The sequence below is a fragment of the Euprymna scolopes genome, chromosome 34 (genome assembly GCF_053919585.1).
Source record: "Euprymna scolopes isolate OS-2025 chromosome 34, ASM5391958v1, whole genome shotgun sequence".
NCBI lineage: Eukaryota > Metazoa > Mollusca > Cephalopoda > Sepiida > Sepiolidae > Euprymna > Euprymna scolopes.
The window spans coordinates 29,660,895-29,687,404 of NC_136515.1; the positions used below are offsets into that span (position 1 = coordinate 29,660,895).

At 21.2% G+C, this 26,510-nt stretch overlaps 1 protein-coding gene across 3 annotated transcripts in view; it reads right to left on the reverse strand.

Annotated features, from left to right (window-relative positions):
- LOC145259149 (ATP-dependent DNA helicase DDX11-like) overlaps nt 1-26,510 on the reverse strand; it is a 310,336-nt gene that overhangs the window by 187,755 nt on the left and 96,071 nt on the right. For all 3 annotated transcript variants that reach the window (XM_080116856.1, XM_080116857.1, XM_080116858.1), the window contains 5 exons: nt 9,602-9,709; nt 8,862-8,949; nt 7,366-7,466; nt 4,225-4,320; nt 1,979-2,131 (listed from right to left, as the gene is read on the reverse strand). In XM_080116856.1, coding sequence (XP_079972982.1) covers nt 1,979-2,131; nt 4,225-4,320; nt 7,366-7,466; nt 8,862-8,949; nt 9,602-9,709 — 546 coding nt within the window. The remainder of the gene's footprint in view (nt 1-1,978; nt 2,132-4,224; nt 4,321-7,365; nt 7,467-8,861; nt 8,950-9,601; nt 9,710-26,510) is intronic.

The following is a 26,510-nucleotide window of genomic DNA, read 5'->3' on the forward strand; positions in this document are numbered from 1 at the left end:
CCATTCCAATTATCAACCATTCCAATTATCAACCATTCCAATTATCAGTCATTCCAATTATCAACCATTCCAATTATCAACCATTCCAATTATCAGTCATTCCAATTATCAACCATTCCAATTATCAACCATTCCAATTATCAACCATTCCAATTATCAGTAATTCCAATTATCAACCATTCCAATTATCAACCATTCCAATTATCAACCATTCCAATTATCAGTCATTCCAATTATCAACCATTCCAATTATCAATCATTCCAATTATCAGTCATTCCAATTATCAGTCATTCCAATTATCAACCATTCCAATTATCAACAATTCCAATTATCAATCATTCCAATTATCAGTCATTCCAATTATCAGCCATTCCAATTATCAACCATTCCAATTATCAACCATTCCAATTATCAGTCATTCCAATTATCAACCATTCCAATTATCAATCATTCCAATTATCAGTCATTCCAATTATCAACCATTCCAATTATCAACCATTCCAATTATCAGTCATTCCAATTATCAGTCATTCCAATTATCAACCATTCCAATTATCAACCATTCCAATTATCAACCATTCCAATTATCAGTCATTCCAATTATCAGCTATTCCAATTATCAGCCATTCCAATTATCAGTCATTCCAATTATCAGCCATTCTAATTATCAGCCATTCCAATTATCAGCCATTCCAATTATCAGTCATTCCAATTATCAGTCATTCCAATTATCAGCCATTCTAATTATCAACCATTCCAATTATCAGCCATTCCAATTATCAACCATTCCAATTATCAACCATTCCAATTATCAACCATTCCAATTATCAACCATTCCAATTATCAGTCATTCCAATTATCAGTCATTCCAATTATCAGCCATTCCAATTATCAGTCATTCCAATTATCAGTCATTCCAATTATCAGTCATTCCAATTATCAACCATTCCAATTATCAGTCATTCCAATTATCAGTCATTCCAATTATCAGTCATTCCAATTATCAACCATTCCAATTATCAACCATTCCAATTATCAACCATTCCAATTATCAGTCATTCCAATTATCAGTCATTCCAATTATCAGCCATTCCAATTATCAGCCATTCCAATTATCAGCCATTCTAATTATCAGCCATTCCAATTATCAGCCATTCCAATTATCAACCATTCCAATTATCAGCCATTCCAATTATCAGCCATTCCAATTATCAGCCATTCCAATTATCAACCATTCCAATTATCAGCCATTCCAATTATCAGCCATTCCAATTATCAGCCATTCCAATTATCAGTCATTCCAATTATCAGCCATTCCAATTATCAGTCATTCCAATTATCAGCCATTCCAATTATCAGCCATTCCAATTATCAGTCATTCTAATTATCAGCCATTCCAATTATCAGCCATTCCAATTATCAGTCATTCCAATTATCAGTCATTCCAATTAAACATCTGCAAAAGTTGTTTGATTTCTACAAAAGAACATGCAACAAGTCTATTTTCTGACAATTCAAGTTCTACAATTCCTTTTTTTTTTTTTTACATGGGGGGTCACCACTTATCAAGGCCCAAGGGCCACTCAGGGATAAGGGTTATTGCGTGTACAGTAATCAATGAGATAGTATTGTAGTAATCATTAGTATTGGAGGTTTTGAATGTCTTACTTAAGGGGACAGTTTGCCAGGAGTTTGTTTATGTTGGACTTGAAGACGTCCAAGTTGTAGTCAGGTGGGAAACAGGAAAGCGGCAGAGAGTTCCACTGGTGTGCAGTTCTAAGAAAGAAGCTTTGCTCATGGAATCTACGTTTGGATTTAGGCAAAGATAAAGAGTGGGGAAAATTATTGACAGTAGTTTCAGCCAGACGTGTGTTTCTCGTGAAAGATTGGCGAGGCGGGACGAGGGATTGGAGGTCAGACGAGCACCTGCCATGGAAATAACGATAAAACAAAGACAGGCAAAAGATTTCCCCTCACCTGTGCTCCCGTCACTTCCACACTGTGAATATTATTGATCGTCTCAAGGAGATTGTGAGCTTCATCAACAATGATAATGTTATCCTTAACTTTAATGCCACAAGAATCTCGGGTGCTTCGGTGCAACAGAGTATTGTATGGTAAAAGGACAATCTGAAAAAAAGCAATTCTGTATTATATAACAAACAATAAAAATTACACTTTTTTAAAAGAAATTAGTTTTATTATAATCTTTAAGTTTTATTATAATCTTTAAGTAGGATTTCAAGTAAGAGAATTTACTTTTATAACATGGCAAACATTTCAGGAGTTAATGACAAAACATATGTTGCAAATGATATGTTGTAAATGATATGTTGCAAATTCCATGTAGTAAACATGTTGTAAATGAGTTGTTAAAGGCATGAACTTCTATTTTTCTTTTTCTGATATTGGATAAAAATGTAAGATTGTTTTTCACCCTAAACAAGGCACATCGCCACTGAGACATAAGGGGGTTATGAATTAGGGACCATACCTACAGAGAAATCCTAACTAGGGATTTTAAATTCCTGCAAATAGATTAGTCAGAGAAGCAGGGAACATGTAGGGAATTCTAAAGGCTAGAAGTTTGAAGAAACTATCAAAGTAGATGCTTTTCTACATCGAACGTGTGATTTTGCTGCTTGTTTAGTTGGTGTTCATGTTGAGAGTGGACCAGTTCCATAAGTTCTATTAAAGCATAGCGGTACAACATTGCAGTATGGGACAGAGGTTAGAGCATTGTTGACAATGTGAATCTATTAGAGTGGAGACTCTTTTTTTTAGATTCTGTTTAATAGGGACAAGTCCTTGAACAATTTTTTTTTCAAACCAGTAAATAAAAGTAAAAAAACAAACGAATCCTTTAATGACATGATATATAATTGTAGAAAAAAACAACTACTTGTTAAATTCTGAAAAAGTATCAGAGGTTGAAACTCGTGAAGTTTTCAGTCACTTCTCAGTTTTACTGACAGTGTGTCATAGAGTTAAACAACTGCAGCCATCATTTCTACCAAGCACCAACATCATTTCCACCAAGCACCAACATCATTTCTACCAAACACCAACATCAATTCCACCAAACACCATCATCATTTCTACCAAGCAGCACCAACATCATTTCTACCAAGCACCAACATCATTTCTACCAAGCAGCACAAACATCATTTCTACCAAACACCAACATCATTTCTACCAAGCACCATCATCATTTCCACCAAGCAGCACCAACATCATTTCTACCAAGCACCAACATCAATTCTACCAAGCAGCACCAGCATCATTTCCACCAAGCACCAACATTTCTACCAAACACCATCATCATTTCTACCAAGCACCATCATCATTTCCACAAAGCACCAACATCATTTCTACCAAGCAGCAACATCATTTCCACCAAGCACCAACATCATTTCTACCAAGCACCAACATCAATTCCACCAAGCACCAACATCATTTCTACCAAGCACCAACATCATTTCTACCAAGCACCAACATCATTTCCACCAAGCACCAACATCACTTCTACCAAGCACCAACATCATTTCCACAAAGCACCAACATCATTTCTACCAAGCACCAACATCATTTCTACCAAGCAGCAACATCATTTCCACCAAGCACTTGACAACAATAAACAAGCAGCATGACATTTGCTATAAACACATCCAAACACTATCACAGTTTGAGTGAACTTGAACTTCATGTTATGCGAATTGTAGACCTGTTGTTCTATATGCTGTGACACAGAGGAGAAACAGAATGTTTCCAGATTGACTGGATATTTGACATTATTAAGGATTTCCTCTTGATGTTTCCCAACTCTTGAATGAGAAGTTGCAAAGATTCTCAGTGTTTTCTTCATAATAGTTATCTGTCTGACCAAAGTCCACATTTTTAGGTTTATCGAGAAATTTTGTTGTGTAGTCAGAATTCTCCTTCCGCCACTGATTTCATTTTCGTTACAATCATTTCACAACATTCATGATGTCAAGAGAAGCATTAAGTTGTAAAATTGCTGAATTTTGGAATCCAGCATGAATTATCTTAATGCAGATCATGGTCTTCCAATATTCTGATGCTTTTTAATTTTCCAGAATGAATAGTTTCCACCCAAGAAACTATGAAAATTCAATACAACTTGTAAAATTTATCAAATGAATAAATATATAAAAGAGAAAGTAAGAGAAAAAGAAGGGAAATGGTTGTATGGATTTTCTGACCTCAGCATTTGGAATGGCATAACGTGTGCCATAATAGGGACATGACTTCATCTGTTTTCCCAATGTTATCAGTTGTTCTATGTCCCTCACTTCCAACTAAAAATAAGAATAAAAATAATTATGATACATTTTTATCATTAAATATTCTTCTCTATTATTTATATATATATATATATATATATATATATATATATACCTAAAAATATTTGGTAGTGGTTTAAACAAGGGAGTGGATGTTTGTGTAAAAGAAAAAGTCCAGGATGATCACAAATTCATTGTTACAAATGACTAAAATATATGCTTTATTTAATGGAGTGCCTGTAGAAGTCCACAAATTAAGCCAACCAGGAGCTTGTAATTTCTCAATCAACTTTCTTTTGTGTACTAATGTACTTATATTTGAAACCTTACATAAATGAAACACATTTGACCAAGTGTGATATGAAACCTGGTCAGTGACAGTTGAAGATATGTATTGCATGATTATGCCTCATTCAGACACTTAACAACAAAAGGAAGCAGATAAAATTTTGCAATTCTATGCTGTTTGCATGTTGTTTGTGAGATTCTCAGATTTCTCTGCGTATAAGTTTTACATAAAAAGTATAAGTTTTACATAAAAAGTATAAGTTTTACATAAAAATTATCAGTTTTACATAAAAAGTATAAGTTTTACATAAAAAGTATAAGTTTTACATAAAAAGTATAAGTTTTACATAAAAAGTATAAGTTTTACATAAAAAGTATCAGTTTTACATAAAAAGTATAAGTTTTACATAAAAAGTATAAGTTTTACATAAAAAGTATAAGTTTTACATAAAAAGTATAAGTTTTACATAAAAATTATCAGTTTTACATAAAAAGTATAAGTTTTACATAAAAAGTATTAGTTTTACATAAAAAGTATCAGTTTTACATAAAAAGTATAAGTTTTACATAAAAAGTATAAGTTTTACATAAAAAGTATAAGTTTTACATAAAAAGTATAAGTTTTACATAAAAAGTATCAGTTTTACATAAAAAGTATAAGTTTTACATAAAAAGTATAAGTTTTACATAAAAAGTATAAGTTTTACATAAAAAGTATCAGTTTTACATAAAAAGTATAAGTTTTACATAAAAAGTATAAGTTTTACATAAAAAGTATAAGTTTTACATAAAAAGTATAAGTTTTACATAAAAAGTATCAGTTTTACATAAAAAGTATAAGTTTTACATAAAAAGTATAAGTTTTACATAAAAAGTATCAGTTTTACATAAAAAGTATAAGTTTTACATAAAAAGTATAAGTTTTACATAAAAAGTATCAGTTTTACATAAAAAGTATAAGTTTTACATAAAAAGTATCAGTTTTACATAAAAAGTATAAGTTTTACATAAAAAGTATCAGTTTTACATAAAAAGTATAAGTTTTACATAAAAAGTATCAGTTTTACATAAAAAGTATAAGTTTTACATAAAAAGTATAAGTTTTACATAAAAAGTATAAGTTTTACATAAAAAGTATCAGTTTTACATAAAAAGTATAAGTTTTACATAAAAAGTATAAGTTTTACATAAAAAGTATCAGTTTTACATAAAAAGTATAAGTTTTACATAAAAAGTATAAGTTTTACATAAAAAGTATAAGTTTTACATAAAAATTATCAGTTTTACATAAAAAGTATAAGTTTTACATAAAAAGTATAAGTTTTACATAAAAAGTATCAGTTTTACATAAAAAGTATAAGTTTTACATAAAAAGTATAAGTTTTACATAAAAAGTATCAGTTTTACATAAAAAGTATAAGTTTTACATAAAAAGTATAAGTTTTACATAAAAAGTATAAGTTTTACATAAAAAGTATCAGTTTTACATAAAAAGTATAAGTTTTACATAAAAAGTATAAGTTTTACATAAAAAGTATAAGTTTTACATAAAAAGTATAAGTTTTACATAAAAAGTATAAGTTTTACATAAAAAGTATAAGTTTTACATAAAAAGTATAAGTTTTACATAAAAAGTATAAGTTTTACATAAAAAGTATAAGTTTTACATAAAAAGTATAAGTTTTACATAAAAATTATCAGTTGTTTAAGATTAAAAAAATTGCATTATATTCCACCACCATTCATAAATCTTCATAATTTTAAACATCGAATCATGGCAGCAATCAACAAGTGGGTTGTGATATGCTGATACAAAACAAATTCTCTTATTGCATTGATAGTAATTGATTGATCTGTCCATGATGCTGATCATGGCTGCATTGAACACATATAAGACAAAAAATAACAGTTTATTGTGAGTAGAATATGTGTGACATGGTTGGAGCCTTTCATTATTAAAATTTGCATAATGAAATCAGTAAATTCTAACCATGTATCAGCGAGAATATCAAAGATGTTCAGTTATCTGTTGCTATCAAAGAAAAAGAAAAATATCCAAACACATTTATCAGATCTGATCAACTGGAATTTTCTTAATAACAATCAATAAAAAATGAAATTGTTGCACCAAACAACAAAATAATGATTTGTTTTTCACAGAAATACTGTAAAATATCGAATGATCTAAAAATATGCAAATATTAAAATTTAATTCTGGTGAGTTGAGACACAAAGAACTAATTTTAAAGAGCCAACATCCTGAATCAATACCGAGATAAACATACCACCTCTAATGTGGCCGGATCTTGTTTCTAAATGAAAAAAAATTAAAGCATTTGAACAGTTAATGCCAGAATGCAAAAAACCAAAAGAACAAATGATAATTGTGAATTACCTAGATTTCTACTAATTAAATATTGATATATATATATATATATATATATATATATATATATATATATATATATATATATATATAATAAATGACAAAAAACTATATTCCAAAATTCATAATGTTGACCATCTTATAATTTATTCCTTTAGTTCAGTTGACTTTTACAGTTCTTGACAGTATCTGTTTCGTAGCGCAAAATCAATCACTTAATTATTATATCAATCAGTGAATCTATTATGCCCTTAACTCATCAGAAGAAATAACAACAATCAATCTGTCAAAAGGAAATTAATTGTTGCTATACATTCATTGAACAAATTTTAATTCTAAATTGTACAGCATTTGTAAAAAAGACGTTTTTAATATCTTTAAACTACCAAAACTCTGTCTCTATAATCTTCAATGTGTTCAACTTTGTAGAACGGGCAACTGTTGTTTTTACTTCTCTTTTTGGGTTGATCACTCTTAGACTTTGAACCTGCAAAATAAGAATAACGATAATAAATTATGCATCAAGTATATCGTAATATATTTGATTTGCTTATTTTTAACACCCAATGCTAAGAAAATATAAAGTTTATTTCTGAGCAGAAAATCAAGCTCAAGCTGCTTTAGTCTCAGAACTCTAACTGCTTGAATCAACAGTTATAAAAATTGATAAAAAATAATTTTTTCATGTTTATTTTTTTTAATAATATTATTTTTACCACCATTCCTTACTACAGTGAAGAAACTGTTGATAAAAATATTTTGAACATTTCTATTTCGAATGCACATATTATCTGCATTAGAACATGCAAAAAAGTCCATATTTTTAGTTGTTTGTGTCTTCAGTTTTACGTGTTAGCATGTGTTGAACAGCTTTTAAAAAATTGATTTCTAAACTTATCTCTGGTCTTTATCGCTCTTTCTCTTAAATTCATTCTTACATTTCCTCCCATGTTTTCCTCAATCATTCTCTTCTAACTAACTGTGCTACCTCAACTGTTCTACACCTATTTACCTAAGCATTCTCATCTATTCTTTCAATATGACCAAACCAACAAAGTCTCCTGTTCTTACATTTACCTTATGAAGTTTGTCTCGAGGACTGATATTACACATCTATTGTATCATTCGCAAATCATTTTTGTCCATGCAACAATCACTAGCCAGATTTCACTTCATCAAACTGTGTACACAAACCTGATAAATTCCTTGGTCAATTTTTTGCTTATTTAAGGTGATACTATTTTGAAAAATATTGTCTATCAAATAGAATGGGTTTACTTTAAGCCTTTAATAAATTAATACAGATACAAAGTATTTTATTGTTTAATTTTTGATTGATAATTGGATTCTCTTGTACATCTGGCCTTGCTCCATTGACAGAATACTGATTATCAATCAATTTTTCCTTTTTATTTAATTTACTTTGTGAACCTGATGTTTATAACTATATATATATATATATATATATATATATATATATATATATATATATATATATATATGTGTGTAATTTAACTACATGAGATAGTAATTACGTATGAATAAATAATATAAAGCTCTCATTAGATAGCACAATAGTATGATAGCAGAGCTATAAATATTTTTCTTAAAGATACCACATTAAGTTTATCAAGTTTAAAGATTGTTAAACATCTTACATACGACAAGTGAGGTAACTCAATTAATGTTTCTGGCTATTAATAATTAAAAAGAGCTTTGATCTTATATAAAATACAAAAATGCTTAAATTGAAGCTATATAAATTATATAAAATGAACAGTATATCATTTTTATAACTGAAGATAAACAAATGAAAGGGATGTCATTTTTTTATTAACTTTTTAGCTTGTATTTTAATACACATAAATGCAATTATACAAACCTTTTTTTGATTTCTGTAATTCTAAACAACGATCATTTATTAATGTAAGGCTCTTCAACTTTTGAACAGTTTCATTTACACACAAATTCTGGTAGAAAAAAATGTAAAAAAAAGATTTTGTTACTTTTGATAATCTGAACATGAGACAGAATCAGACATGTTGTTTATTTGCTTCCTAAAATTAAGGATACACTTATTTCAAGAAAAAAATAAACTTTCCATCAATCACATTTTTCTAGTCTTGCTCGACATCTGTTACCCAAAATGATTTCCTCTTCATTTAGTGCCATCAGCAAATACTTTTGGGAAACCATCAAAATGTCAACATTAGACAGTCAGCAATAACCATTAAGTATAATTATTTTACCCATGAAAAACTTATAACTTTTATATAATATCAAAATTTATCTATTTAATTCATTTTTAAAGAGGAAATAAGTATTTACTGTTTTATGTCAAAAATGTGTCCAGAAGGAAAATAATTTTCAAGCTTTATAATGCCTATGTAAACAATTTGAATTATGTTCTTTTTAATTGACATTTTTTGTTATTATTTAATACTTTGTAATTTTTTTAAACAAGCAATGCTTTTTTTTTAAATATTCCTATTACAGTATTTTTTACATACTCCTTGAATGTTGAGCAGTATTTTCGAATTTAAAGAAAAATTTAAAGGAATATTGTGAACCTTCTGTAAAAAAAAAAAAATGAGTGTTAATGTTTAGCAAATTTAAGTCTACCTGTCTGGAAGCAAGGGAAGTAACTCTCGCATCTTCTCCATACGGACTCTTAATAATTTCTCTAACAAATTGAGATAACTGGGAATGTGTTCGACTGCAATAGTATATCTACAAAAAATAAATAAAAGAGATTAGTCATATAAAATTAAATTTATTCATCATTCAATATTATAGCAGGGTTTTATTACAGCAAAGTCCCCCAATACATTCTGCGGGCTTGTCAGACTAAATGCAAAAGACCGAATAATTTTTGTTTCTCACCTCTGCATGACTGGTATGATTTTATTTTCTACTAGCTGAAGTACCCAGCGTTGCCAGGTTGTATATGATATATTTGAATATTTTGTTCCCATACATTATAATAAATATAGATTAAACAAAACATAAATTCATAATGACTTCTTTTTCTACAAACTCCATGTGGTGTGAGCAGTAGTGCATTTTATTTTATAGAGGTCTCGCTAGTAGACCTAATCGTTTTTTATAGTTTAATCTTTTATCTTAAAGTCTTTCTTTCAAAATATGATGTAATAATTGCATTTTATATTTTAGTGCATATCTGAAAACTTAAATCTTTGTTTTAACTGTTTAATGTACTACATGTGTAAAGACGGCATTAGTAATCAATTCTGTTAATAAAATAATTAAAATTTAGTTTCCATCAGTGAATATCTGAAAACTGGTAAATAAACCTCTAGCATTAATTTTGAAGAACCTCTACATAAACTACATGTTTTGTGTGACCTCTAACAAGTGTGTAAATATACAGGTTTTCAGGACTTCCAATGCATGAGAAACCAACATACAACTGACCATAAGAAAAGCAAGGTGTCTGAAGATTAAGTCCAACAACATTTAGGCTTTGTCCTTGAGATTTACTGATAGGCATGGCAAAACTAATTTTTGTTGGGAATTGTAAACGCTTGAACTGAAATAGCATGTCAGAAGGAATCAAAGGAATCCGAAGAATTAACAGTTTCACCCTTAAAATGTCCAGTTATTATAATGGCTTTCAGAATACTAGTTTTCAAAGATTTTTTGGCTAACCGTGTTCCATTACACAATTTAGGTGAATCAGTATTTCGTAATAATATAACTGGGACTCCTTCCTTCAATATCAGGTTATGATGTGGCATTCCAGGCAGCTGTAGTGAATTTAGAATTCTACAGGAAATTCTACTGCCTGATCTTCATCAATAACGTAATCAAAGGATTGATAAGAATACTGTAACTCAGACAACTCTTGCGAAAAATTACAATTGATCAGTTATATTACCATGAAAACAATGTAAACATTTTTTTTAATAATTTTAAACAATGAATACTTTTTAATTATAAACAATATTAATAAAAATAAAAATATTAAATTGCCAGAATATATAAAAAATCAAATATAAATAGAACTTTTCATAGTTATAAACTATGAAAACTTTTTTTGAAGCAATATAAAAATAGAACTTTTTATTATTTGAAACTATGAAAACCTTTAAGTTTAAACAATATAAATAGAACTTTTATAATTTTACTCAATGTAAAAAACTTTATTTTCAATTCAAAATTGAATCATGTGAGTAGTTATAAACGATACAAATTAATATTAAGCACGCATATTCTATTGCGACTTTTAATAATTTTATCGTCTATTCTCTTTCAATTATTTTAAAATTTATTAATTTTCACATGTATTCTCTTTCACAACTATGGCTACCACTTTTAACATAAAAATTATACTGCTTTATATTCGAAATACTACTTATTTGCGGAAAATTAAAATATTTAATATATAAAATATTCATTTTCAGCATATCAGAAAACCAGTGAAAGTTTTCATTTTTAAGGAAAATGTTAAGGTGGAAACCAAGTAAAAATTTCACCTTAAAAATTATAAAAAGTTCAATAATTATGTATTTTATGTATCGTGCTGAAATAACGTTATTGTTTTGAAAACCATTCTTAACATGGGGAGTGTTTTGTAAGTATTTTCTGCTTCCACCTAACAATTTAATAAAAACAAAGATATCATGAAACTTAACTTTAACCTGAAAAAACTATTTTAAAATAGCGCAGTACCAAAAATACATAAGCACCAAACTTCTAGTTAAATTAGTTAAAATTAAAAATAAAAAATACAAAAGGTTCTGTTTATATTGCTTAAAATAAAACAGATTTATATTGATTAAAAGAAAAAGAAAAAGATTTATATTGTTGAAAATAAAAAATGTTTATTTTATTTATTTATTTTTTTAAAGTCGTTTTCATAATGATTATTTTTTTTTTAAATGTTGTTTTCATAATGATTATTTTTTTTTAAACGTTGTTTTCATAATGATTATTTTTTTTTTAAACGTCGTTTTCATAGTAATTATTTTTTTTTAAAGAAGTTCTGCAACGTCTGAAATACCAATGTCATTGTTTATATATTGTTGGCATAGTAATATAACGGTCATTAGGGAGTTTGGTTCCTTTTATTTGGTAGAGGGTTCGAGATTATTTTGCCACCTAAACGCCCGTCTTGACAGAATTTTTGGTACTTGTGCAGTGTACGAATCATGCTGAAATAATAACGCTATTATTTAAAAAAACATTCTTAACATGGAGAGCGGGCTTGTTAACTATTTTACACTTTCACCTAACAGTTTAATGGAAAAAGAAAAATTATTTCAAGAAAAAGGAAAAAGCTGTGTAAATTAAGGATACAATTTGGAGATAATAAACTTATCTCAAGGAAACAGGTGTATTAATTTAAAGAGAAAGTCAATTGGCACTTGTATCGATGCGGAGATGAACGAAACTTTATAAATAAAATTTCATTTTTAGAGCAACATCAAATTTTATTTAATTTCGTTTAAAAATAATAAGAAAGAAAACTTCTTTTTTTATGTTTGAATGATTGCGTTTGTGTCAACCTTTCATGTGTTGAAATAGCGGTGTTTTGATTGAAATAAGTGGCAGACGACAATTTGACTATTTTGGCGGATTTTCCTCAGTCGAGGATTCAAATGTGGATACATGTTTTGTTTTTGTTTTTGTTATGAAAATCATATTCATGGAAATTACTTATTCTACTGTAAGCGAAGTAAGTGTCGAAGATAACCGAGTGCATGTGTTTTTATGATAAATGGAAAATATCTCGTGTTATTTAAAATATTTTAAATAACAATATAATAACAATTTTAAAATATTTTAAAAAACCAGGGGTCACTAAGATATTTGTTAAATGTTTTTTTATGACTATTTTAGTCCGATTTATTAGTCCAAATAAAATATATCAGACATTTTATCTGATTAGATATTATTATTATTTTTTTTTTTTTAAGAAATAAACCTGTATTTTGTGTTGGCATAATGTTCTGTGTAAGAAAACTCTCTCAGAAAAACTAAAAATAGTAAAACCGCATGCATTCGAAAACATTTGTCAGTTTTTGTTTGATATCAATAGTTGTACATCTAATCGATAAATGAATAAAATATATATAGATATGTTTTGTAAATGCCATGTACCGTCTGGAAAAAAAAAATGCATGCAATCGAAATGTAAGAATTTTTAGTACTCTTGCATAATTTGACCCGGACTCTCGGGAAGTTCCGTCAAGCATGGTTCAGGCAAGACCGGCATTCATCGTTTCAGCCGAGCGTTGTTCAAATGTTGAAACACTAAATTGACTTTTTATTTTTATGTAATGCTTTTAGTATTTTTTCTGTGATAATAGGGGGGGGGGTCTGATTATTTATTTATTTGTAATTCATTGACTCGGCCATTTAATAAAAAAGAAAGATACCATAAAAATTTAATTTAATTTTGAAATCTGATCTGAAATACCATTTCATACCCTCTAAAAAGTTTCAGCAAAAACCTAACAGCCAGCCATGGTTCTCTCCTGAATGTGCTGCTGCCATTGCGCACAGAAATCACTTTTTCCACTGCTTCAAACGTAATAGATGTATGGAAACTAAAGCCGTTTTCAGGACTGCCAGCAACCATTGTAAGAAAGTAATAAGGAACGCAAGAGAGTTGTATGCTCAATCTGTTAAGTCCAAAGTAGCTGAGCAGCGGCTTGGTTCCCACCAGTTTTGGCAAATAGCAAACAGAATCCTGAACAGAAGCGTGTGCTCCATCCCAACTATTATCAATGGACCTGAGGTAATCTCGTCAGCATCAGACAAAGCCAAATTCTTTGTCAAGAACTTTGCAGCTAATTCTACCCTTTGCGACCAAGACCGCCAACCCCCAATATTTCCTCCTGTATCAGAAAACACGCTATGTGATATACGTATATCTGTACGTGATGTTGCCAAGCTAATCAAAAACCTTGATTCCAGTAAAGCAACTGGCCCTGATGGTATTCCAATTATAGTACTCAAAAAACTTCAACCTGAACTAGCGCCCATACTTACAAAACTGTTTAAACGTTGTCTTAAGGAGAATAGTTTCCCATCTCCCTGGAAAATCTCATCAGTATGCCCTGTATTTAAGAATTCAGGTGATCGCTCATCCCCCTCTCAGTACAGGCCAATAAGTCTCCTGTGCGTCATGAGTAAGTTGCTAGAATCTGTGTTAAATACAGAAGTAATCAAACATCTCAACAAAAATAACCTTCTTAGTGACACTCAATATGGTTTCCGTTCTGCTAGATCTACAGCAGATGTCCTTACAGTTATATCGCATAGGATTAGCAAATCTCTCGACGGTGGCAATCTTTCTAGGGCAATTGCTCTTGACATATCTAAAGCCTTTGATAGGGTAGGGCATAAAGGTTTACTTCATAAGATCGCTAGCTATGGTATAGCTGGAAAAGTCTTCTCAATTATTAAATCATTTCTTTCTGATAGGTTCATAAGAGTAGTAGTTGAGGGGCAAAAATCAGAAGCTCACAGTATTAATGCCGGTGTCCCTCAGGGATCCATCCTGGGCCCAACTCTTTTCCTGATCTACATTAATGATCTTCCAAATCATATCCTTACATCATTTGTAGACATTTATGCTGACGACACTACCATTTATGGTACCACATCTAAGACAGTAAACGAGCAAGTACTCTCCAATTCTCTCTCCTCTGATCTTGAGCATGTAGTACAATGGGGAAAGGAGTGGCTGGTTACTTTTAATGCATCTAAAACCAAGCTTCTCTCTTTACATCATCAACATTTTAATCCACATTTGTCATCAATTGAAATGAATGGCTCTCGTCTTCAGGAGGCCTCAAGTTTTGACAAGCTTCTGGGCTTGACCATTACTCCTGATCTTAAATGGAACACGTATATCAAATCTGTTGCCAAGGCCGCTGGAAAAATGGTGGGATCTTTCTATCGATCCAGTAGATATCTCACTGCTGATGCTATTCTCTATCTATATAAGAGCCAGGTACGTCCAAGGATGGAATACTGTTGCCACATCTGGGCAGGAGCTGCTAGAAAGGACTTGTCCTGCCTTGATAGAGTTCAAAATAGACTTCGTAGCCTCGTAGGAGATGTCCTTTTCTCCTCCTTACAACCTCTATCTCACAGAAGAGATGTTGCGAGTTTGTCTCTGATGTATCGTTATTTTCATGGAAAGTGTTCAACTGAGCTTCAATCTATGGTCCCCCCTCGCCAAACTTTCACAAGAAACACTCGTCTAGCTGTAAACACTATCAATAATTTCCCCCACTCTTTATCTGTGCCTAAACCTAAACATAGATTCCATGAACAAAGCTTCTTTCTTAGAACTGCACGCCTGTGGAATTGTCTTCCGTTTTCCTGCTTTCCGGCTGACTACAATATGGTTGTGTTCAAGTCTAAGGTAAATAAGTTCTTGATGAGCCGTTCCATATAAGTTATTAAATTTACCAAATTTTCATTACTAATGATTACTATATTGACCAACTTCTACTGTACACTCTTTAACCCTTATCCTTGAGTGGCCTCTGGGCCTTGATAATGTGGTGATGCCTTTGTAAAAAAAAAAAAAAAAAAAAAAAAAAACATTCAGTGTTTTTACTGTGTACGCATCGTGCACTGTAAAAACGCCGAATATTTCTTTGTAATTAATAATTGTTTATCTAATCGGTCGCATAATAAAAGATATACAGATATGTCTTCGATAAGTGAATAATAAAAAGATATATAGGTTTTTCTTTGTATTAACAAATTCTAAACTGCAAGTGAAATTTACGCAGTATTTCATTTTTTTTATTAATACAAAAAAACATAATATGTAGCATTCTAGCATCATGCTGTTTTAAGTGTGCGCATGCGCAAACATGTCAGCTAGTGGTTAACGTACATTTTGCATGTAAATTTGCCGATATCTGTACGCGTTATTCATATATGTAAACATAGATATCATTCGCTATAAACCATCCTTGGTGTATGAATATTATTTCCTGAGAATTTCAATGTTATGTAAGCAGGAGTTTATGAGTTTACTTGTTAGATAGTTGCACGCACACACACATACGTCTACTGTTTTATTTATATAGATTAAGTTTTATTAATTATTATTATTATGTTTTATTAATATGGATTAAGATTTATTAATTATTATTATTATGTTTTATTTATATAGATTAAGATTTATTATTATTATGTTTTATTTATATAGATTAAGTTTTATTAATTATTATTATTATGTTTTATTTATATAGATTAAGTTTTATTAATTATTATTATTATGTTTTATTTATATAGATTAAGTTTTATTAATTATTATTATTATGTTTTATTTATATTATTATTATGTTTTATTTATATAGATTAAGATTTATTAATTATTATTATTATGTTTTATTTATATAGATTAAGTTTTATTAATTATTATTATTATGCTTTATTTATATAGATTAAGTTTTATTTATTTATATAGATTAAGTTTTATTAATTATTATTATTATTATGTTTTATTTATATAGATTAAGATTTATTAATTATTATTATTATCATGTTTTATTATGTTTTATTTATATAGATTAAGTTTTATTAATTATTATTATTATGTTTTATTTATATAGATTAAGTTTTATTAATTATTATTGTTTTATTTATATAGATTAAGATTTATTATTATTATTATTATTATTATGTTTTATTTATATAGATTAAGTTTTATTAATTATTATTATTATGTTTTATTTATATAGATTAAGATTTATTATTATTATTATTATGTTTTATTTATATAGATTAAGTTTTATTAATTATTATTATTATGTTTTATTTATATAGATTAAGTTTTATTAATTATTATTATTATGTTTTATTTATATAGATTAAGTTTTATTAATTATTATTATTATGTTTTATTTATATATATTAAGATTTATTATTATTATTATTATTAGGTTTTATTTATATAGATTAAGATTTATTATTATAATTATTATTATTATGTTTTATTTATATAGATTAAGATTTATTAATTATTATTATTATTATGTTTTATTATGTTTTATTTATATATATTAAGTTTTATTAATTATTATTATTATGTTTTATTTATATAGATTAAGTTTTATTAATTATTATTATTATGTTTTATTTATATAGATTAAGATTTATTATTATTATTATTATTATGTTTTATTTATATAGATTAAGTTTATTTATTTATATAGATTAAGATTTATTAATTATTATTATTATGATTTATTTATATAGATTAAAATTTATTACTATTATTATTATGTTTTATTTATATAGATTAAGTTTTATTAATTATTATTATTATTATGTTTTATTTATATAGATTAAGTTTTATTAATTATTATTATTATGTTTTATTTATATAGATTAAGATTTATTATTATTATTATGTTTTATTTATATAGATTAAGATTTATTAATTATTATTATTATGTTTTATTTATATAGATTAAAATTTATTATTATTATTATTATGTTTTATTTATATAGATTAAGTTTTATTAATTATTATTATTATGTTTTATTTATATAGATTAAGATTTATTAATTATTATTATTATGTTTTATCTATATAGATGAGGATTTATTATTATTATTATGTTTTATTTATATAGATTAAGATTTATTAATTATTATTATTATGTTTTATTTATATAGATTAAAATTTATTATTATTATTATTATGTTTTATTTATATAGATTAAGTTTTATTAATTATTATTATTATGTTTTATTTATATAGATTAAGTTTTATTAATTATTATTATTATGTTTTATTTATATAGATTAAGATTTATTATTATTATTATGTTTTATTTATATAGATTAAGATTTATTAATTATTATTATTATGTTTTATTTATATAGATTAAGATTTATTATTATTATTATGTTTTATTTATATAGATTAAAATTTATTAATTATTATTATTATGTTTTATTTATATAGATTAAGATTTATTAATTATTATTATGTTTTATTTATATAGATTAAGATTTATTAATTATTATTATTCTGTTTTATTTATATAGATTAAGATTTATTAATTATTATTATTATGTTTTATTTATATAGATTAAAATTTATTAATTATTATTATTATGTTTTATTTATATAGATTAAGATTTATTAATTATTATTATGTTTTATTTATATAGATTAAAATTTATTAATTATTATTATTATGTTTTATTTATATAGATTAAGATTTATTAATTATTATTATTCTGTTTTATTTATATAGATTAAGATTTATTAATTATTATTATTATGTTTTATTTATATAGATTAAGATTTATTAATTATTATTATGTTTTATTTATATAGATTAAAATTTATTAATTATTATTATTATGTTTTTTTTATATAGATTAAGATTTATTAATTATTATTATTATGTTTTATTTATATAGATTAAAATTTATTAATTATTATTATTATGTTTTATTTATATAGATTAAGATTTATTAATTATTATTATTATGTTTTATTTATATAGATTAAGTTTTATTATTATTATTATGTTTTATTTATATAGATTAAGATTTATTAATTATTATTATGTTTTATTTATAAAGATTAAGATTTATTATTATTATTATTATGTTTTATTTATATAGATTAAGTTTTATTAATTATTATTATTATGTTTTATTTATATAGATTAATATTTATTAATTATTATTATTATTGTTTTATTTATATAGATTAAGTTTTATTAATTATTATTATTATGTTTTATTTATATATATTAAGATTTATTATTATTATTATTATGTTTTATTTATATAGATTAAGTTTTATTAATTATTATTATTGTTTTATTTATATAGATTAAGATTTATTATTATTATGTTTTATTTATATAGATTAAGATTTATTATTATTATTATGTTTTATTTATATAGATTAAGATTTATTAATTAATATTATTATGTTTTATTTATATAGATTAAGATTTATTAATTATTATTATTATGCTTTATTTATATAGATTAAGTTTTATTTATTTATATAGATTAAGTTTTATTAATTATTATTATTATGTTTTATTTATATAGATTAAGTTTTATTAATTATTATTATGTTTTATTTATATTGATTAAGATTTATTATTAGGATGTTTTATTTATATCGATTAAGATTTAATAATTATTATTATTATGTTTAATTTATATAGATTAAGTTTCATTAATTATTATTATGTTTTATTTATATAGATTAAGATTTATTAATTATTATTATTATGTTTTATTTATATAGATTAAGATTTATTAATTATTATTATTATGTCTTATTTATATAGACTAAGATTTATTAATTATTATTATTATGTTTTATTTATATAGATTAAGATTTATTTTTATTATTATGCTTTATTTATATAGATAAAGATTTATTAATTATTATTATTATGTTTTATTTATATAGACTAAGATTTATTAATTATTATTATTATGTTTTATTTATATAGATTAAGATGTATTATTATTATGTTTTATTTATATAGATTAAGATTTATTAATATTATTATTATGTTTTATTTATATAGATTAAGTTTTATTAACTATTATTATTATGTTTTATTTATATAGATTAAGATTTATTAATTATTATTATTATGTTTTATTTATATAGATTAAGATTTATTAATTATTATTATTATGTTTTATTTATATAGATCAGGTTTTATTAATTATTATTATTATTATGTTTTATTTATATAGATTAAGTTTTATTAATTATTATTATTATGTTTTATTTATATAGATTAAGATTTATTAATTATTATTATTATGTTTTATTTATATAGATTAAGATTTATTATTATTATTATGTTTTATTTATATAGATTAAGATTTATTAATTATTATTATTATGTTTTATTTATATAGATTAAAATTTATTAATTATTATTATTATGTTTTATTTATATAGATTAAGATTTATTATTATTATTATGTTTTATTTATATAGATTAAGATTTATTATTATTATTATTATGTTTTATTTATATAGATTAAGTTTTATTAACTATTATTATTGTTTTATTTATATAGATTAAGAATTATTAATTATTATAATTATGTTTTATTTATATAGATTAAGATTTATTAATTATTATTATTATGTTTTATTTATATAGATTAAGATTTATTAATTATTATTATTATGTTTTATTTATATAGATTAAGTTTTATTAACTATTATTATTGTTTTATTTATATAGATTAAGTTTTATTAACTATTATTATTATATTTTATTTATATAGATTAAGATTTATAAATTATTATTATGTTTTATTTATATAGATTAAGATTTATTAATTATTATTATTATGATTTATTTATATCGATTAAGATTTATTATTATTATGTTTTATTTATATAGATTAAGATTTATTATTATTATGTTTTATTCATATAGATTAAGATTTATTAATTATTATTATTATTATTATGTTTTATTTATATAGATTAAAATTTATTATTATTATTATTATGTTTTATTTATATAGATTAAGTTAAATTTATTTATATAGATTAAGATTTATTAATTATTATTATTATTATGTTTTATTAATATAGATTAAGATTTATTAATTATTATTATGTTTTATTTATATAGATTAAGATTTATTATTATTATTATGTTTTATCTATATAGATTAAGATTTATTAATTATTATTATTATGTTTTATTTATATAGATTAAGATTTATTATTATTATGTTTTATTTATATAGATTAAGATTTATTAACTATTATTATTATGTTTTATTTATATAGATTAAGATTTCTTAATTATTATTATTATGTTTTATTTATATAGATGAAGTTTTATTAACTATTATTATTATGTTTTATTTATATAGATTAAGATTTATTAATTATTATTATTATGTTTTATTTATATAGATTAAGATTTATTAATTATTATTATGTTTTATTTATATAGATAAAGATTTATTAATTATTATTACTATTATGTTTTATTTATATAGATTAACATATATTAATTATTATTATGTCTTATTTATATAGATTAAGATTTATTAGTTGTTATTATTATTATTATGTTTTATTTATATAGATTAAGATTTATTAATTATTATTATTATGTGTTATTTATATAGATTAAGTTTTATTAATTATTATTATGATGTTTTATTTATATAGATTAAGATTTATTAATTATTATTATTATGTTTTATTTATATAGATTAAGATTTATTAATTATTATTATTATGTTTTATTTATATAGATTAAGATTTATTATTATTATTATGTTTTATTTATATAGATTAAGATTTATTATTATTATTATGTTTTATTTATATAGATTAAGATTTATTAACTATTATTATGTTTTATTTATATAGATTAAGATTTATTATTATTAATATTATTATGTTTTATTTATATAGATTAAGTTTATTTATTTATATAGATTAAGATTTATTAATTATTATTATTATGATTTATTTATATAGATTAAAATTTATTACTATTATTATTATGTTTTATTTATATAGATTAAGTTTTATTAATTATTATTATTATTATGTTTTATTTATATAGATTAAGTTTTATTAATTATTATTATTATGTTTTATTTATATAGATTAAGATTTATTATTATTATTATGTTTTATTTATATAGATTAAGATTTATTAATTATTATTATTATGTTTTATTTATATAGATTAAAATTTATTATTATTATTATTATGTTTTATTTATATAGATTAAGTTTTATTAATTATTATTATTATGTTTTATTTATATAGATTAAGATTTATTAATTATTATTATTATGTTTTATCTATATAGATGAGGATTTATTATTATTATTATGTTTTATTTATATAGATTAAGATTTATTAATTATTATTATTATGTTTTATTTATATAGATTAAAATTTATTATTATTATTATTATGTTTTATTTATATAGATTAAGTTTTATTAATTATTATTATTATGTTTTATTTATATAGATTAAGTTTTATTAATTATTATTATTATGTTTTATTTATATAGATTAAGATTTATTATTATTATTATGTTTTATTTATATAGATTAAGATTTATTAATTATTATTATTATGTTTTATTTATATAGATTAAGATTTATTATTATTATTATGTTTTATTTATATAGATTAAAATTTATTAATTATTATTATTATGTTTTATTTATATAGATTAAGATTTATTAATTATTATTATGTTTTATTTATATAGATTAAGATTTATTAATTATTATTATTCTGTTTTATTTATATAGATTAAGATTTATTAATTATTATTATTATGTTTTATTTATATAGATTAAAATTTATTAATTATTATTATTATGTTTTATTTATATAGATTAAGATTTATTAATTATTATTATGTTTTATTTATATAGATTAAAATTTATTAATTATTATTATTATGTTTTATTTATATAGATTAAGATTTATTAATTATTATTATTCTGTTTTATTTATATAGATTAAGATTTATTAATTATTATTATTATGTTTTATTTATATAGATTAAGATTTATTAATTATTATTATGTTTTATTTATATAGATTAAAATTTATTAATTATTATTATTATCTTTTATTTATATAGATTAAGATTTATTAATTATTATTATTATGTTTTATTTATATAGATTAAAATTTATTAATTATTATTATTATGTTTTATTTATATAGATTAAGATTTATTAATTATTATTATTATGTTTTATTTATATAGATTAAGTTTTATTATTATTATTATGTTTTATTTATATAGATTAAGATTTATTAATTATTATTATGTTTTATTTATAAAGATTAAGATTTATTATTATTATTATTATGTTTTATTTATATAGATTAAGTTTTATTAATTATTATTATTATGTTTTATTTATATAGATTAATATTTATTAATTATTATTATTATTGTTTTATTTATATAGATTAAGTTTTATTAATTATTATTATTATGTTTTATTTATATATATTAAGATTTATTATTATTATTATTATGTTTTATTTATATAGATTAAGTTTTATTAATTATTATTATTGTTTTATTTATATAGATTAAGATTTATTATTATTATGTTTTATTTATATAGATTAAGATTTATTATTATTATTATGTTTTATTTATATAGATTAAGATTTATTAATTAATATTATTATGTTTTATTTATATAGATTAAGATTTATTAATTATTATTATGCTTTATTTATATAGATTAAGTTTTATTTATTTATATAGATTAAGTTTTATTAATTATTATTATTATGTTTTATTTATATAGATTAAGTTTTATTAATTATTATTATGTTTTATTTATATTGATTAAGATTTATTATTAGGATGTTTTATTTATATCGATTAAGATTTAATAATTATTATTATTATGTTTAATTTATATAGATTAAGTTTCATTAATTATTATTATGTTTTATTTATATAGATTAAGATTTATTAATTATTATTATTATGTTTTATTTATATAGATTAAGATTTATTAATTATTATTATTATGTCTTATTTATATAGACTAAGATTTATTAATTATTATTATTATGTTTTATTTATATAGATTAAGATTTATTTTTATTATTATGCTTTATTTATATAGATAAAGATTTATTAATTATTATTATTATGTTTTATTTATATAGACTAAGATTTATTAATTATTATTATTATGTTTTATTTATATAGATTAAGATTTATTATTATTATGTTTTATTTATATAGATTAAGATTTATTAATATTATTATTATGTTTTATTTATATAGATTAAGTTTTATTAACTATTATTATTATGTTTTATTTATATAGATTAAGATTTATTAATTATTATTATTATGTTTTATTTATATAGATTAAGATTTATTAATTATTATTATTATGTTTTATTTATATAGATCAGGTTTTATTAATTATTATTATTATTATGTTTTATTTATATAGATTAAGTTTTATTAATTATTATTATTATGTTTTATTTATATAGATTAAGATTTATTAATTATTATTATTATGTTTTATTTATATAGATTAAGATTTATTATTATTATTATGTTTTATTTATATAGATTAAGATTTATTAATTATTATTATTATGTTTTATTTATATAGATTAAAATTTATTAATTATTATTATTATGTTTTATTTATATAGATTAAGATTTATTATTATTATTATGTTTTATTTATATAGATTAAGATTTATTATTATTATTATTATGTTTTATTTATATAGATTAAGTTTTATTAACTATTATTATTATGTTTTATTTATATAGATTAAGAATTATTAATTATTATAATTATGTTTTATTTATATAGATTAAGATTTATTAATTATTATTATTATGTTTTATTTATATAGATTAAGATTTATTAATTATTATTATTATGTTTTATTTATATAGATTAAGTTTTATTAACTATTATTATTGTTTTATTTATATAGATTAAGTTTTATTAACTATTATTATTATATTTTATTTATATAGATTAAGATTTATAAATTATTATTATGTTTTATTTATATAGATTAAGATTTATTAATTATTATTATTATGATTTATTTATATCGATTAAGATTTATTATTATTATGTTTTATTTATATAGATTAAGATTTATTATTATTATTATGTTTTATTCATATAGATTAAGATTTATTAATTATTATTATTATTATTATGTTTTATTTATATAGATTAAAATTTATTATTATTATTATTATGTTTTATTTATATAGATTAAGTTAAATTTATTTATATAGATTAAGATTTATTAATTATTATTATTATTATGTTTTATTAATATAGATTAAGATTTATTAATTATTATTATGTTTTATTTATATAGATTAAGATTTATTATTATTATTATGTTTTATCTATATAGATTAAGATTTATTAATTATTATTATTATGTTTTATTTATATAGATTAAGATTTATTATTATTATGTTTTATTTATATAGATTAAGATTTATTAACTATTATTATTATGTTTTATTTATATAGATTAAGATTTCTTAATTATTATTATTATGTTTTATTAATATAGATGAAGTTTTATTAACTATTATTATTATGTTTTATTTATATAGATTAAGATTTATTAATTATTATTATTATGTTTTATTTATATAGATTAAGATTTATTAATTATTATTATGTTTTATTTATATAGATAAAGATTTATTAATTATTATTACTATTATGTTTTATTTATATAGATTAACATATATTAATTATTATTATGTCTTATTTATATAGATTAAGATTTATTAGTTGTTATTATTATTATTATGTTTTATTTATATAGATTAAGATTTATTAATTATTATTATTATGTGTTATTTATATAGATTAAGTTTTATTAATTATTATTATGATGTTTTATTTATATAGATTAAGATTTATTAATTATTATTATTATGTTTTATTTATATAGATTAAGATTTATTAATTATTATTATTATGTTTTATTTATATAGATTAAGATTTATTATTATTATTATGTTTTATTTATATAGATTAAGATTTATTATTATTATTATGTTTTATTTATATAGATTAAGATTTATTAACTATTATTATGTTTTATTTATATAGATTAAGATTTATTATTATTAATATTATGTTTTATTTATATAGATTAAGATTTATTAATTATTATTATGATGTTTTATTTATATAGATTAAGATTTATTAACTATTATTATGTTTTATTTATATAGATTAAGATTTATTATTATTATTATTATTATTATTATTATGTTTTATTTATATAGATTAAGATTTATAAATTATTATTATTGTTTTATTTATATAGATTAAGTTTTATTAACTATTATTATTATGTTTTATTTATATAGATTAAGATTTATTAATTATTATTATCTTTTATTTATATAGATTAAGATATATTATTATTATTATGTTTTATTTATATAGATTAAGTTTTATTAATTATTATTATTATTATGTTTTATTTATATAGATTAAGATTTATTAATTATTATTCTGTTTTATTTATATAGATTAAGATTTATTATTATTATTATGTTTTATTTATATAGATTTAGTTTTATTAATTATTATTATTATGTTTTATTTATATAGATTAAGTTTTATAATTTATTATTATTGTTTTATTTATATAGATTAAGATTTATTATTATTATTATGTTTTATTTATATAGATTAAGATTTATTATTATTATTATGTTTTATTTATATAGATTAAGATTTATTAATTAATATTATTATGTTTTATTTATATAGATTAAGTTTTAATAATTATTATTATTATGCTTTATTTATATAGATTAAGTTTTATTTATTTATTTAGATTAAGTTTTATTAATTATTATTATGTTTTATTTATATAGATTAAGATTTATTAATTATTATTATTATGTTTTATTTATATAGAATTAGATTTATTAATTATTATTATTATGTCTTATTTATATA